The 17,420-nt window shown below is 35.5% G+C and overlaps 1 protein-coding gene across 10 annotated transcripts in view; it reads left to right on the forward strand.

Annotated features, from left to right (window-relative positions):
* The window catches only part of Myo9a (myosin IXA), a 351,801-nt gene that overhangs the window by 209,102 nt on the left and 125,279 nt on the right, over nucleotides 1-17,420 (forward strand). For 9 of the 10 annotated variants that reach the window (XM_063246690.1, XM_063246689.1, XM_063246687.1 and 6 more), the window contains one exon: nucleotides 4,112-4,231. The exons of the other annotated variant lie outside the window; for it this stretch is intronic. In XM_063246690.1, coding sequence (XP_063102760.1) covers nucleotides 4,112-4,231 — 120 coding nt within the window. The remainder of the gene's footprint in view (nucleotides 1-4,111; nucleotides 4,232-17,420) is intronic. 10 annotated transcript variants of the gene reach the window in all.

Raw genomic sequence — 17,420 nt, forward strand, 5'->3', positions numbered from 1 at the left:
TTTCTTGTTGCTCCATCTTCCCATATTCTTTGTTCCTTATATATGCAAGCGTATATAGGAGGCCCAGCTTCCTTCCCTGTTGGCCACAGTCTGATTGAATTGCGCTGAAAAGCACCAAGGAGTTAGGGACCTGGGCAGTCTGTGCGAGGCCTGCCCCTCCAGGTCACCTTCAGGCGCTGGGACCTGGGCTGTGCTAGCCTACTGGGTCTCAGCCAGCAGCGTCATGTAGGCTAGGCACTGCTCACCAATCCCGCTTGAGAGGGGGTTATGTGACTGAAGTCACTACAGCACCCTGTTCCGGCAAGTCTGCCCGGTCCCAGAATGTCCTCTGTTGGAGCTTCCTAGATTGTGGAAGAGTCCCAGTTTCTCTCACTCACCGCAGGTTGATGCACGGCTCCCCGCTCGTCCAACTCTCAACTCCGTTCACTGATTCCCATTCTCAGAGCTTTCGTGCGTCTCTCTCCTTGCTAAGCCGATTCAGACCCAGCCGCGGCTGCAGGAAACCCAAATTGCGGTTTCCAGTGGCGCGGGCTCCAGCTTCCACGCTGAGGCTTTATGTGTTCCTGTTATAGCACCGGGATTGCATTCCCAGTTGGTTTCTCTCAGCCCAGTTCGTTCTTGGGTCAGCAGGGCATATTTCCTCTCTTAGGATTCCTCACTCCGCACCATTCCTGGATTCTAAGCTATTTCTTTCAGAGAGCCTCCGTAGCTGCTGCTATCTGTCTGCCATGTTCTCCCGGAAGTCCCTCGAAAGTTTTTATACAAGAAAAAAAAGGTGAATATCAGTAAAGGTGGTGTACTCTGTGACATTTTAATATACACTCTTGCCATCCCTTCCTTCTCCACTCTGTACTAACCCTGAAAACCAGCAGCACAGAATCATAGTGAAAATCACTAGGCCAACCACTGGAGGGAAACAAAAGGATTTGGCACTTTCAAGGCCTCATTCATAGAGAATTTTTATCATTCAAGGTATTGAGTGGTTTCCTGAAGACCTTTTTTGTAAAGGCTGATTTATGTGGAATTTACCCAGTGTGAACAGCCTATAACCCAGGTACACTGTTGGAGACAACTAGAGTGCATTATTGAACAGCGAGCACATGTCTGCTGTACATGATGGGTTGCTACTGGGCAAAATGTAGCCTACGGACAACTTCTAAGGAAAGCTGGGGAATGAGAGAGCTGTTATGCCTTTGAGAAATTCTAGTGTATCCCTGAAATGCAGTTGTCTGTGTACTTGTGTAGGACTCTGTTCCTGCCCAGGACAGATCAAGATCTTCCTGAGCTCTTAACTCTGGCTGACTGAGCTTCTATTAAAGCAGGGTGTAGATGCCAAGACAGAGTTTTGAACTGCCTAGCTGGCCTAAATGAACATGTCTGATGAAGTAAAGAAAATTTTGAGAACAACATCTCAGTAAAGTTAGTAATAAAGAGAAGGAGCTGGGGATTAGCTCAGCAGTATAAGCGCCTGCCTGGCAAGCACAAGGTTGTGAGTTTGATCCTCAGTGCCAAAGCGGGGGGGGGGGGTGGTGTAATAATAAAGTGATAGCAACTACATATGCATACATGTAAATGCACATGTAAATGCCTGGTTAAGTATGTAAGACACTATAAGAAGACTTTACATTTTGTAACTCCTTTTCCCTTCAAAATATTTTGAAAATGTAGCAGTGACTGAAATGGAAACTTATCAGAGGAGTTTAGCAATAGAGTTAAACAGGCACAAGAAAAATCCCTGAACATAGTGACTGATCAATTAGGATTGTTCTTTTTAAAGAACAGGAAGACATTAGAGTGCAGTAAAATGAACAGAGTGTCACAGCTCTCTGTTAGCAACCATCAAGTGTACCAACTTCTGACAGTCCAAAAGAAATGACCAGAAACAAATCATGGCTATCATTTTTCAAATTTAATGAAAAATATTAATGCACATATCCAGGAAGTTTAACACACTACAAGGAAGATAGATTAAGAAATAATAATTTTGTAATAGAAAAGTCATCGTGCACACAGGATACTCATGCAGATTAATAGATGGTTTTGTTGTTTTTTTTGTCTTTTTCTCTTTTATTGGTACCGGGGATCGAACTCATGACTGCCTGCTTGCAAGGCAGGCGCTTATGCCGCTGAGCTAAATCCCCAGCCCCAATAGATGGTTTCTTGTCAGCTATCATTGGCGTGGAAAGTGGTGGATTAGCATATTCAACTATGGAAAGAAAATTAAGACTTAATGAAGAATTCTGTTTCCATCAAAACCATACTTCAACATGAAAATGAATTTGGTTTTTTTGTACTAGGTCCTAGTAGAAGGTACTTAGAAATGAATGATTGGCTAATATTGTATGATTTCCTATTTTTAATATACTATACTCATTCATAGAATAGTTTTCACTCATAATCTTCTTTATCTTTTTATTCTTTGAGACAGGGCCTCATATTGTAATTTAAGCTAGTTTCAAACTCAGTATATAGCTCAGGGTGGCCTTCAACTCACAGCAGTTCTACATCAGCCTCTGGAGTGCTGGGATTATAGGCATGTGCCTCCATGCTCGGCATTCATAATCTCAAATTCTGATTACCAGGTTATCAAATTGGCCATTGAAAGACCAGACAGTTTAGTAATAACTTCTTAAAATTGCAATTTGAATGGAATACATAGAGCTTACCAGGTTTTTTTTTTTTTTTTTTTTTTTTTTTTTCTCAACTGATCCCCCTTCAAGTGACTCTTACCATTTGCAGGCTAGTCTGATGCTTGTGCATGTGTTCTCCAAGCAGCCCATCAAGTGGGAATTACTAATAATGGGGACAGTATATTTTACTGAAGATGATGAAATGATGATAAACTTGTTATACTTGTGTCTTTTGAAACACTGAACACTTGCATTTATTGATTTTCATTGGGTAAACGATAGTGCTTTATTAACTTAGTAATATTTTATTACCATGTACTCATTTCAAATCTTTTTTTAAAAAGCCTAAAATTTATGTATAATGTTTGATTTATTTATTATAAGATACATTATCTTTTGCCAAATGTAGATGCCAATTGTCTGAATTTAGGTTTCAAGTTTAGGGAGTTATAGTGAGATTAAAACATACTTGAAAAACCTCTATTAATTACCTTTCCATCGTTTAACTATTAAAATGATTCTGTCTTGAAAGCTGTTCATATATTATTACCTTTTATTTTGTTCCTAATGTAGTAAGTTCACTAACTGAATTGTAATTCTTTGGTTTTTTGTTGTTTAATCTGCCTATATTATTTATGCACTTTTTGTTTTTTAAAGGAAAAACAATTTAAATTTGCATACTGTACTCTAACTCTCCAGGTGATCTCTGAGTAAAATGATATACAACTCTCTGAAAGCCTGGAAACCCTGTCTTCTCTTTTCAGTTCCTTTATTGCTGATGTTATGATTTGGGACACTCCATTCCCCAACCCTCCAAGTGACTCACTGTTGAACACTAATCTGGGAATTTGGTCTTTACTTGAATGTGTGTCTTTCCTTTCCCAATGTAGCTGATTTTCTGTCACATTTTCCTGAGGTGGTGGTGAGGTATAGAGTCTCCATTTTCATGTTCATATTTATTTTTAAGAAGTGCTGCTGGGTTTCTTTGCTCTGTGGTGCTTTTCTTCACACTTTGATTATTGACGCACTTGGAATCCTTACAAGTGTGATTAATTTGTGCAGGATTTGTGAAAGAATAAGTTTTGGTGAACTGTTTTGGATATTTTTCTCTTTGGGATTTCAGCAATGTTGCCAATTATCTGCTAATATTATGTCAGATCAGATGAAATAAATCTTTTTTAAAGATAAAACTAAATCATATAATACTGTTTTTGAAATGTCACTAAATATTTTAATTTAGAAACTTTAGTATGTATCAACTCATAATACTTTGGGTAGTAAGCATACCTGAAAAGGAACTTTATTTTTCCCTATTATTTGTATGCACTTTCCTCAGATAAATCAGAAAAATTACTCACATTTAATCTTTATACTGTTTATACATTTTAAGATAGTTGGCAGCATTGTGTTTGGTTCTTTTTTGGTTTTGGCTTATGTAATGTCTTCTCTCCCTTTCTTTTGTTTTTCTTTTGCTTCCTAAGGACATGATGATACAGCGCCCTGTGCAATTTTGAAAAGTATGGATAGTTTTAGTTTTCTCCAACACCCAGTCCACCAGAGGAGCTTAGAGATTCTGCAGAGGTGCAAGGAAGAGAAGTACAGTAAGGCTACAAATCCTGATAAACTCTGTGTTGTTGCATATCCATTTGGAAATGGAAATCAAGAGCATTGTACACAGGGTGGGACCTAGAATGCCTCGGCAATGCTTCCATAATCCTGTGAGCAGTCTCAGGATGTTTTCTTTAAGAATGTAGTGCTTCCTGTTGAAAGTGCTGATACAGTTTTGTTTTCTTTTTAAACTTGTGTCACTATCTTCTTTGCCTGTGATCATTTAGTTATTGAATTTGGTTACTGACACTGAATTGGTTTCCATTTTTGTCTTTCAGGTAGCTGGGTAGTAGATAAAATAGAGCAGAACCTTTTTCCTGCTTATTTTTTAAAGCTTTTTTTTTTTTTTTACAATTGAAATGAAACTACATATAAAAGAGAACTTAGTGAATGTTAACATATGTTGGGACTCAACAAATAATCACTGTAATCATGACATTTATCATGCTCCCAAAGTTTCCCTTTTGAATCCTGTGGTTTGTTTTATTCTTCTTCATGATTGAATTTTAGCACCGGCAACTGCTTTTGAAAATCATTGGAAAATCTCTTTAATTTGATTGTAGTCTTCTAGTCAGATTTTCCTGTGTTTGGTTTAGGACAAAGACACCACATTAGTATTTCAGGTTAAGGAAAAACAATGAAAACAGTGGTGGATATTCTTATTTTTGTTCATTTTTATAAACTCAGTGTAAAAGATGCTCTTGGTCTCCATTTCCTTTCTTGCTCTTCATTGTATTCATAATGCATGGAGTGGTTCTTTTGACTGTTGGGAGATTACAGTTCTTGGGCTAGGGACAGTATGACAATAAATGAATCTTCAGAATCTTTAAAGCCTAATTTAATGATTCCCTATAGTGGACTGAATTTATTTTACATACTCTATTTTAAGATTTTAGATCTATTTTAAGATTTTAAATTTTTCCAGATTCCAGTTGCTAATTTCATGATTTTTTTGGTGAGAATTTCATAAAATTTTAGTATCCAGTATAAATGAAGGAATAATATGTTTCCTAAAAAGAAATGTTGTGAGTTCTTTCTCAGTTTCTCTTACATGTATTGTGTTAGTATAAGAAAAACTTTTGCAAAATCATTTAAAATATTTTGTAATCTTAAAAAGAACAAAGGTAAGTATTTAATTTAAAAAAGTCATTCTTGAAAGTTACTCATTGTTATTGTTTCTGAAAAGTGTTTGAGTCCTCATTCTGATTATCCATCTTGGTATGTTAAGTATTTTAATCCATGGCACATTATTTAAAACAGTCTGAAGATCTTTTTAGGGGAGCTCAAATTCTTTTTAACCATTAATTGTATGTAGTTTATTTGCTTCCTTTTGTCATGACTCAGCTTGATAACTTCAGCCCTGACCATGATGTAACTTACTATATAAGCATTCAAGTCAGGAAGGCACCAACCTCAGTATAGGCTATATACAGAAATTACTCATTTTTGTTTTCCCATGTAGATGTCTATATTTTTAGATATTAGAACTTTATGTTATATATAGTTATTCTGTTTTTCACTACAGTGCTAGCAATAATTAGAATTTTATGATACACAAAATTGTAAGTTCAAGTTTAGGAGCTTGCTTTAAATACTAGAAGACTACCAACTTTAAGAAATTGTCAATTGGTGAAGTGAAGGAACTCTTCTTCAGATAACAGTGATAAAACTTGGGGAAGAAATTAAAATAATCAACTACTTGAAAGTATTAGGAAAACACCAAAAACAGAGAAGACAGGATTTGTTTCTTCTTGAAAGTAAAGCAAAGTAGTGGGTAAAAATTGTGTATTTGTGGCTTTTTGCCTGGGGGCTCTCTAACTCCCATAGCTCTAGCGATAGGAGGTAGAGCACAAAATTGATGTGTGTCAGAGTAGCTTGGGATTCAGGAGAAAAATCTTGAAACTGGGGGAGAATTGCTAACATACTAAAGCCCAAATTTGCACTGCAGTTGTTACCATGACCCTGGCTAACTGCTGTGAGTATGCTGGGAGGATCCTAGAAACTTGTCACTATGGTAGAAACCAAGTGAGAACTAATTCTTTTTTTTTTTTTTTTTTTGTCTTTTTCGTTTGTATTGGTACCAGGGATCAAACTCACGACAACATACTTGCAAAGCAGGCGCTTATGCTGCTGAGCTAAATCCCCAGCCCCAAGAACTAATCCTTGAAAGATGGAATTGTGATAGGTCAGGCTTTCAAGTTGATTGCTTTTTTTTTTTTTTAAATCAAGAGCATTTTCTACTTGTATATAGCTTGTGTTGTTGAAAACTGAAGTCTTTCTGCCTTGAGTCCCATTTAAGAGTAGAGAGAGGAAAATATTTGAAGAATTAATAGCAGAAAGGTTCTTGTTTGGTTAAAAACAAATACACACTAGTTTACAGATTTAAGATCAGTAAAATCCAAACAAAATACATATAAAAGAAAATCACAATTAGGCATATTGCACACAGATTTCTAAATGCCAAACTTAAGGAAAAAGTCTTAAAAGTAGCCAAAAACAAAATTGGCACGTTCAGTGTAAGGGAATAGTAATATAATTACTACTTGACTTTTCATTGAAAATAGTATAGGCTAGAAGGTATCTAAAAAGCAAATGTAAAAGTCCAAGTAAAAAAAAAATCCTTAACCCAAAAAACAAAAACAAATTTTAGCCAGAAATTTCTGTGTTTACAGTATGCTCCCAGTGAAGATAACTCAGAAGTTTTTTTCCCCAAAGAACATAGGCATATCCAGGATTGCTATTATATATTTTTGAAACATCCAGTTATCACTTAGCAAAAATACTCTTCAGAAATGAAAATGAAATAAAGACATTTTGAGATAAATAGAATCCAAGAGAACATTCACTATAATATGTACTCTAGCCATGTATGGTAGCACATACCTGTAATCCCAGCACTTGGGAGGCTGAAACAGGAAGATCATTATGAGTTCTACACCAGCCTGAGCTACATAGTGAGTTTAAGGCCAGCTTGAATTTACAGAATGAGACTCTGTCTCAAACAAAACAATAGAATAAAACCCAAAAAGCTAAAACATACACAACCCAAACACAGACACACACACACACCACACATCACACATCACACACCATGTAATCTATGAGAAATAATAATAGAAGGCTAAAAGAAATTACTTTATCATGGTAATTTCGATCTTACTAGGGCTCAGTGAAGTTTTACTGCAAAAGGCCAGACTATGGAAATTTTTGGCTTTTCTGTTGAAAACTAGCTCTACTGTGGACAGAGCCATAAATGATGAATAAATAAACAGATAAGACTATGTTCTAATAAAACTTTATTGTGGATATTGATATTTAAAGTTTATATGATTTTCATGTTACAAAACATTCTTATTTTTCTCAGTTATTTAAAAGCAATTCTTAGTTCATAGATGATAAAGAGATAAGCAGTGGGTTTGATTTGGGCCATGGACTCTAATTTGCAGATCCATGGATTTTGGAAGGAATGAAGAAGCCAGAAATATGTTTGAAAAAATAACTAAGTATTTTCTTTCTTTCTCTTAATTTCCTTTAAAGTAAAAATTATGACATTGTTTTGGGATTTAAAATGTGTCCACAAATTGTTTGATACTCCTCCCTTCAAAAGGCTTATGTTGTACTTAGTGACTTGTTTTTAATAAATGGAATGTGGCAGAAGTGACAGTGTATGACCTTGGATATTCATACATATCAGGTATTGTGGCTCCTCCTCTTCATTTCCAGTGCTCCTCTGTCTCTGCAGTGGGTGAGATTTGGCAGGATGGAAGTTGGAAGGTGGGGAGAAGTTGAAGTTCTGGGAGCATGCGCTGCACCCTCACTTGCAGGCAAGTCAGGAGCCCTGGGAAGAAGAAGGAATCCCACGTAGGAGAAAGAGCAAGAGTAGCATACAAGAATCTCACTTCTATTCGAACTCATTTCTGGCCTTCAGTCAGTTTTGTGACAATTAGAACATGATGTTAATTGACAAGATGATCAGCATTTGACCAGAGGTTTACTTCAGCTCATTACCTTCACTATTTTGAGAGTGTCTAGTCTCTGGCATTAGTCTGGTCACACAAATGATTGAAAATTTAAAATATATTGTCTGACCAAATTGGAATTAAATAAAAATTACTAACAGAAAAATATGTGGGAAACCCTCCAAAGCTTGGAAAATAAGCAAAATATGTAACTCCTGAGCCAAAAATTCAAAAGGGTAACTTGAAAGTATTTTGATTGGTATGAAAACACAGCATATTATTATAGTGTGTAGAATTCACTTACACAAGTGTGTAGAATTAAAATTAACAGCTTTATTAGGAAAAAAGTAAGTTAAAAAGCAGTGATCTGGGGCATGATGTAATCCTGTATTCCCAGCACTTGGGAGGCTGAGGCAAGAGGATCACCATAGCAGCCTGGGCTACATAGCAAGACCATGTCTCAAAACCAAACAAAGTTAGGGCTGGGGATTTAGCTCAGCGGTGTAAGCGCCTGCCTGGCAAGCGCAAGGTCGTGAGTTCGATCTCCGGTTAAAAAAACAAAAAATGTGACAACAAAAAGTTAAAAAGCAGTAATATAAACATTTAGAGTATCATTCTAGGAAAAAGAGACCCATGTTGTTAGACCCAGATGAAGTAGAAAGAAGGAAATAAAATTGAAAGCTAAAATGAACAACACAAAGCTAACAGTAGTGAAATTTAGATCTTTTAGAAAGAAAATGAAACTGATAAATCTTTGGCCCAACATTGTCCAGTAGAACTTTCTATGATGCCAGAAATGTCCTCTACCTATGCTGACAACACTATAGTCATTAGCTATGTGTGGTTTTGAGCACCTTAAATGTGGCTAGTACAACTGAAACAAATTATAATGCTGTTTAATGATTTAAACTTACATAGCCAAATATCATTAGTGGCAACTTTATTGGATGGTACAGTTCTTTTTATAGTCTGATCAACACTGTAAGAAAAAATATTATTTGAAATGAAAGAATAGACATAATTATATGTGCCCTAAACATCAGAAAGCTTGAGGGGCAAATTAATGAACATTTATGCCAATATATGAGAGATTTCTTGTAACATATACAAAATTAACAACTAATGTGGAATGGATAAATGCTTTGAAATGTCAACTGTATCATAATGGACCAAAGAAAAAACAGAAACCTGAATAGTTGTATATTTGTTGATACTGAATTCATAATCTGTGCCATACATAAATAAATCCAGGCTCAGATAGGTTTAGGAGTGGATTTTTAAAAAATTAAGAACAGGGTTACAAGTTCTCCACAGCTCTTTGAGAATATTAGAGGAGCAGAGAAGACAATCTAAATCTATGATGTCAGTATTCTTTCTTTGCTACCAAAGAGAGACAGTACCATTAAAAAAACTACAGACATGCATTTATGATGATGAATATAAAAACCTTTAACAAAGTAACAAAGTTGAATTCAGCATTATGTTAAAGGATAATACATAATGACAAACTGAAATTTATTCCAGGATTCACAGATTGGCTTGACAATTGTGTTAGTTTTCTGTTATGTTAATAATGACCTGAAATAATCAGCTAATAAATAGAAAAACTTTATTTTGGCTCATGGTTTTAGAGGATCTGGTCCCTGATCTGTTTGTTGGCTGTTGCTTTAGGAAAGAAGCACATCACGGCACACAGCAAGGAATGTAGCTTGAGCAGAACTGCTCACTTGCTAGTGAGGATGCGGCCACAGTGATCCAGAGGCATCCTGCCAGGCCCCAGCCCTCTTAGAGTTACTACCAAGTGGTTCCAGGCTGGAGACCAAACCTCAACCTTTGGGCGTCAAGGGGGAACACTCATCCAAGTCGCTGTGTTAATCATCTAGAAAAGAAAACACACAATCATCTCAATAAATGGAGAAAAAGACGGTCAGAATTTCACGTTTCTTTTAAAACTTTTAGACACCTAAGAATTGAGAGCAGCATCTTCACTTTACAAAGGATATGCATAAAAACTGTGCTACAGACTTTTTCCTTCACATTTAAGAACAAGGAAAGGGCATCTCTCTTTGCTACTCAGTTCCACTGAAGGTCATCTGCACAGCAGTAAGACAACTGAAGAAGTGAAGATACAGAAATTGAAAGGAAATAATCAGACAACATCATTAACAATATAGATTGTTAAGGGAGTCTAAATAGTGTTGTTACTAAAAAGTGAACTTACCAATCTCATAGGTTACCAGGAGATATAAAAATCTAAATTTTATTATTCTAACATCAAACACTACGAAAATGAAGTTTATGAATTCTTTTTGCAATACATGAGACATACAGTCTTTTATATAGCACAACCTTATAGAGTTCTATGTCTTACAAAAATTGTTCTGTGTGACAGTCACTTATGCCAAAAACACTTGGCGAAAGTGATGATGTGTCACTTCCAAGATTAAACTACAGTTTCTATTTTGGGTACTTGGTCACTTGCTGGAGCTTAGATCACTGATCAGAGAAGCCAGATGCTATTTATGAGTGGCCCTATTGAGTCTCCAAAGAAATCTTCAGAGAGGTGAAGCTTCTTGCCAGCTATGTGGATGACCTTAGAAGCAGAACCTTCATCTTGTTCTAGAGTTGAGATGACTGCAGCTCTGCTTGGCAGCTTAAAAGACCTTGATTAGTACCTTTTCAGCAAGAAACTCCTCTTGATGTCTTACTACTGTAGAATCTCTGTGATGATTACTATTGTTTTAAATTGCTGGGGTTTTCAGTCATTTAATATGCAGTAGATGACTAATACAACATACACAAACAAGAGATAGTGGTAAGTTTAACTGTGCGCAAGACATATTAAGAGAGATTGAGAGTACAATGAAGAGAGATGCTTGCTAAAAAGAGGTACTTGTTATTGTGTACATTCTTATATGAGACAGCTGTTCTTTTTCAAATAATAGGTAAATTTAATGCAATCCCAATGAATATCACATAGGTTTATTGGTAAAAGTTTCACAGTCTGACTCTAAAATTTGCATAGAAACATAGAAACCTAGAATGGCCAAAACAGTTCTGAAAAAAGAAAGCTAAAGAAGTTGCATGGTTTCAAGACTACAATAATCATGGTATTCTTCTTGTTGTATGAAGCAATACATCAGTGAACCAAATTGTATGGAAACGCACTCACACATGGTCAATTAATTTCTGCAAAGGTGCTGAGATAATTCAGTAGGATAAATGGAATTACTTTAAGTAAATGGAGCTGAACAATGTATTTATATGTTGCTAAAGAACTTAGACTTTTATAGTGTACATAAAATTAGCTTGAAATGGGTCACACAGTCAAAAGTATTAAATTTGTGGAAGAAAACCTGAAAGAAAATTTGGCAGTTTTGGGAAAGGCAAGGATTTCTTAGATGGGTCACAGGAGCCATCTAAGAAAAAAATTGATAAGAGTTCACCAAATGGAAAATTTGTGCTTTTTAAATAATACTAAAATTGACAAAACCATGTGACAACCTGAGAAACAGTATATTTAGCATTTTTAAATAGACTTGTAAACAAGATATATATATAAAAAAAAAAACGAGCTGAATGGCAGCGCCCACCTGTATCTCAGCCCTCTGGGGGGCTGAAGGAGCACAGTTTAAGTCCAACCTGGGCAACTTAAAGACTCAATGAGACACTATCTCAAAAGTAAAAGATGGTCTGGGAATGTACTGTGAAGGCCTCATGTTCAATCCCTAATATGCCAAGCACTCACACACCAAAACCTTGCAATAAGATTTTTAAAAAATCTGAGCAAAAGATGTAAAGGATATATGTTCAAAAAGATGACATTTACCTGATCCGTGGGATCATGAAAAATGTCCAAATTTATTAGTGTTTAAGGAATTGTCACAGTGAGATCGCAGTGTGCCTGTTTGAATGTAAGAAGTTTATGATAATGACAAAGATGTTGAACAATGTAAGACGTTACAGTTGTTTGGGAAAACATTTAATTTTACAAGAGTGAGTATATTTTCCTTACATATTAGACTACCAATTCTAGGTACTAGCCTGAGAAAAATGAAAGCATATTCACAAAAAGACCTTTAGGGATGCTTCTTTAACGTGTTACTGCTGACTGAAGCTTTACATGGAAGAGGATATACTCTCTTAGTCAAATTCTAGATAATAGAATAGAAGGAATCTATGTGGACAGTAGATTAGTCTTAGTCTTGACTTTGGGGTAAACATGGAGGATTGTTCAAGAAAGTGCCTGAAGTACCATTTGGAGATGTTGGAAATGTTTTGTGTCTCTTGATTGATGGTGTATGCATTTTCAAAATCTAAACTGTGTATTGAAAATGAATACTTTACTCTTAAAAATTTTTTACTCTAATAAAAATATGTAATAGCATGCCTTAAAGCATAAAGTAAGTTGCAGACAAATATCTAGGAGAGATTATTTTTCATGAAATTAGGACTATGCAAAGAAAAAATGATAGATGATAAGAATTTTGGATTTTTTTCTCTGATTTCTTTTTTTTTTTTAAGAGGAAAAAGAGAAAAACACAAAACAAAACAAAGCAGTGTAAGGTTACATATAATACAGAACTACAAAAAAAAACATAACAGTAAGAAATCACCTGTTAATAGATTACATATTATCATCTTGGAAATAGTTGCTCAAATCACAGTATCAAAGAATACAAAGGAGACATTCAAACAGAGAGACTGCAAACAGCTGTGTTCAATGATCCAAAAACATTAATATAGTCAGCTATTTAACACCCCTATACACACATGCTGTTATATCCGTTAGAGCTCTTTTTTTTTCCCTTCCTCTCTTTTTTACAACAAAATATACACATTTTGGATTTTATTACTCCTTAGTTCTTATTACTTTTTGGCGGGGGGAGAGAATAAAGTCAAATATGGCAGAACAAAGCTGTCAGTCAAAACAAAGGATAGACATAGCACATGATGTAGAACAGAGTACAAGGTTATTAACAATGGTTATCAACGTTGTCTCTTGTTTCCTTAAAAAGATTTGTCTATCTCATTAGATATTATAAAGTTGGACAAAACAGTAGAAAACAAGACCAATAAAACTTAGGCATTGTAAACATTACAGGACCTTCAAAGGAGACAATAGTCAAACCAGAATGGGCATCTTAGTGAGTCTTATTGCCTTCAAAGTAGTTGCCTATACCCTCAGACTTGATACTATCACACAGAATGGAACAGAGTCTAATCAGTCAAAACAAGATCGTGGGAGTATTACAGGACTTCAAAACAAGTTAATAGGAAATCGAAAAGAGTTACTATTATATATCCTAATTTTTTTAAATTTTTCCCTTAATTAAAATAAACATAAGAAATAACTAAATAATTTTTTTAAAGAATAGTAGTTACCATAGTGTCTGTCTTTTTCCTTGAAATATTTGGATAAAACTTCATATACTATAGCTTCAAATATTTCCATATCAAGAAGCCCAGAATAAAGCCTTTCTAATTAATAAGTGAAAATTTTATAAGGCTTCAAGGCCACATAATGGGGAATCATGATTGCCACATATTTTTATATATTTGAATCATTACTTACATTAGGGAAACTATTCGGTATTCACACATGCGAGATTGATTTATTTCACTTACGAGTATGGTCTCAAGCTGCGCCCATTTATTGATAAATATCTCAATGTGATCCTTCTTTATAGCTGAATAATACTCCATTGTATAGAAATACCACAACTTTTTTATCCACTCCTCAGTTGATGGACACTTGGGTTGTTTCCAAGATCTGGCGATTACAAATTGTGCTGCTATAAACATAGGTGCACATAAATCACTGTGGTATGATGCTTTCAGTTCTTCTGGGAATATGCCTAGAAGTGGAATAGCTGGAATAAATGGGATTTCCAATCCCAACTTTTTGAGAAACCTCCAGACAGACTTCCACAAAGGCTGTACCAGTCTACACTCCCACCAACAGAGCAGGAGAGTTCCTTTTTCCCCACAGCCTCTCCAGCATTTGTTGTTGTTGGTTTTCTTGATCCTGGCCATTCTTTCAGGAGTCAGATGGTATCTCAGTGTGGTTTTAATTTGCATTTCTCTAATGACCAATGATGATGAGCATTTTTTCATGTATTTATTAGCCATTTGCAAATAAATACATCTGAGAATTGCGCATTCATCTCAGATGCCCATTTTTGGATTGGATCTTTGAATTTTGGAGGTCTGAGTTTTTTTTAATTCTTTATATGTTTTAGACAAGAGTCCCTTGTCTGAGAGAGAGTTCATTAAAATCTTTTCCCAGTTTGTGGGTTTTCTTTTCACTATGCTGGAGATTTCTTTTGACATGCAGAAACTTTTTAATAAGAAGTGGTCCCAGTTATTGATTCTGGGAAGTATTTCCCGTGCAGTTTGAGTCCTGTTCATGAATTCTCTACCTACTCCTATGTCTCCAAGGTTTCTACCCAATTTGTCTTCCAATAGATTTAGTGTTTCTGTTTTAATATTCAGATCTTTGACCCATTTAGATTTTAATTTAGTACATGGTGATAGACATGGGTCTAGCTTTAGTTTTCGGCAAATGGAGAGCCAGTTTTTCCAGCACCATTTATTAAAGAGACTGTCGTTCTTCCAGTGAACCTGCTTGGCTCCTTTATCAAAGATAAGGTGGTTGAGTGTGTTTGTAGTTGTGGTTGTATCTTCTAATCTATTCCATTGATCTTCGCCTCTGTTTTGATTCCAATACCATGCTGATTTTACTACTGTTGCTTTGTAGTATAATTTCAAATCAGGGATTGTGATGCCTCCTGCTTTGCCTTTGCTGCTTAGAATTGCCTTTGTTATTCTAGGTCTCTTCTGGTTCCAGATGAAATTTAGGAGTGATTTCTCTAGATCTATAAGGTATGTTGATGGTATTTCTATTGGGATTGCATTGAATCTGTATAAGAGTTTTGGGAGAATGGCCATCTTCACAATGTTTGTTCTTCCTATCCATGAGCAAGGGATGTCTTTCCATTTTCTGAGATCATCTTCAATTTCCTTTTTCAGTGTATTATAGTTTTCACTGTATAAGTCTTTCACTTCTTTCGTAACAGTAATTCCTAAATATTTCATTTTTTTGCTTGCTAATGTGAATAGTCCAGTTTCTCTTATTTCCCTCTCTGTGATTTTGTTGTTTGAGTATAGGAATGCTATTGATTTCTGAGTATTGATTTTGTATCCAGCCACATTGCTGAATTTATTTATTGTATCTAAGAGTCTTTCAATGGAGCTTAGGGGGTCTTCTATGTAGAGTATCATGTCATCTGCAAACAATGACAACTTAACTTCTTCTTTTCCTATCTTTACCCCTTTTATTTCTCTTTCTTGCCTAATTGCTCTGGCTAGTACTTCCAGTACTATATTAAATAGGAGTGGTGATAAAGGACCTCCTTGTCTTGTGCCTGATTTTAAAGTAAAGGCTTTCAATTTTTGGCTATTTAGTATGATGCTGGCTGTTGGTTTGTCATAAATGGCCTTTATTATATTGAGGTAAAGACCATCTATTCCAATTTTCTGTAGAGTTTTTATCATGAATAAATGTTGGACCTTATCGAAGGCTTTTTCTGCATCTCTAGAAATGATCATGTGATTCTTATTTTTGGCTTTATTGATATGGTGGATTACATTTATTGATTTGCGTATGTTGAACCATCCTTGCATTCCTGGGATGAATCCCACTTGGTCATGGTGTATAATCTTCTTGATGATTTGCTGTATCCTATTTGCCAATATTTTATCGAGGATTTTTGCATCTGTGTTCATAAGGGAGATCGGTCTATAGTTCTCTTTTTTAGTTGGGTCTTTCTCAGGTTTTGGTACTAGAGTAATATTTGCTTCCAGGAATGACTTAGGAAGGATTGCTTCCCTTTCAATTTCATTGAATAGTTTGAGGAGTGTCAGCATTAGGTCTTCTTTGTATTTCTTGTAGAATTCTGCAGTGAATCCATCTGGGCCTGGGCTCTTCTTGGTGGGTAAGGACTTAATTACATTCTCAATTTCAGTAACAGAGATTGGGTTATTCAACAGTTTTACATCCTCTTGATCTAGCTTTGGCACTTCATATGCTTCTAAGAATCTGTCTATTTCTTCTGTGTTATCAAACTTTTGAGAGTAGAGGTTTTCGAAATAGGTGTTGATGATCTTCTGTATTTCTATTGGGTCTGTAGTGATTTCTCCTTTTTCATTTCTTATTGCATGAATTTGAGCTTTTTCTTCCCTTTTTTAAATAAGGTTGGCTAGGGGCTTATCGATTTTATTTATTCTTTCAAAGAACCAACTCTTTGATTTGTTGATTCTCTGGATTGTTTTCTTAGTCTCTATTGCATTGATTTCTGCTCTGATTTTTATAATTTCCTCTCTTCTTTTGGCTTTGGGCTTGACTTGCTCTTCTTTTTCTAGCTGTTTGAGGTGTAGCATCAAGTTATTTATTTGTATTCGTTCTGTTTTCCTGATGTGGGAACTCAGTGCAATAAATTTTCCTCTCAGGACGGCTTTCATTGCATCCCACAGATTCCAGTAAGTTGTATCTGTATTTTCATTTTCTTTTAGGTATTGTTTGATTTCTTCTTTAATTTCTTCTGTGACCCACTGATTACTCAAGAGTGTGTTATTCAGTTTCCATGTGTTGTGGGATTTTTGCAGTATCTTTTATCATTAATTTCTAATTTCAGAGCGCTATGATCCGATAACATGCAAGGGATGATTTCAGCTCTTTTGCACTTGTTTAATTTTTTTTTTTTTTTTGCTTTTTTGTTTTTATCGGTACCAGGGATCGAACTCATGACTGCCTGCTTTCAAGGCAGGCGCTTATGCCCCTGAGCTAAATCCCCAGCCCCGCACTTGTTTAAATATGTTCTGTGAGCTAATATATGGTCTATTTTAGAAAATGATCCATGTACTGCTGAGAAGAATGTGTATTCTGATGTTGTTGGGTGGAACATTCTGTATATGTCTATCAAACCCATTTGTTCACAGGTGTGATTCAGTTCTGTTATTTCTTTGCTCATTTTCTGTCTGGTTGATCTGTCCCTTGGTGTCAGTGGCATATTGAGGTCTCCTGTTACAATTGTGTTACTGATAATTTGGGTTTTCATTTCTGTTAATAAATGTTTTATATAACTGGGTGCTCTGGAGTTTGGTGCGTATTTATTTAAGATAGTTATCTCTTCCTCTTGGAGTTTTCCCCTTACGAGTATGT

The sequence above is a fragment of the Cavia porcellus genome, unplaced genomic scaffold, assembly GCF_034190915.1.
Source record: "Cavia porcellus strain 051 isolate PalLab524CR breed Dunkin Hartley unplaced genomic scaffold, mCavPor4.1 scaffold_4, whole genome shotgun sequence".
NCBI classification, from domain to species: domain Eukaryota; kingdom Metazoa; phylum Chordata; class Mammalia; order Rodentia; family Caviidae; genus Cavia; species Cavia porcellus.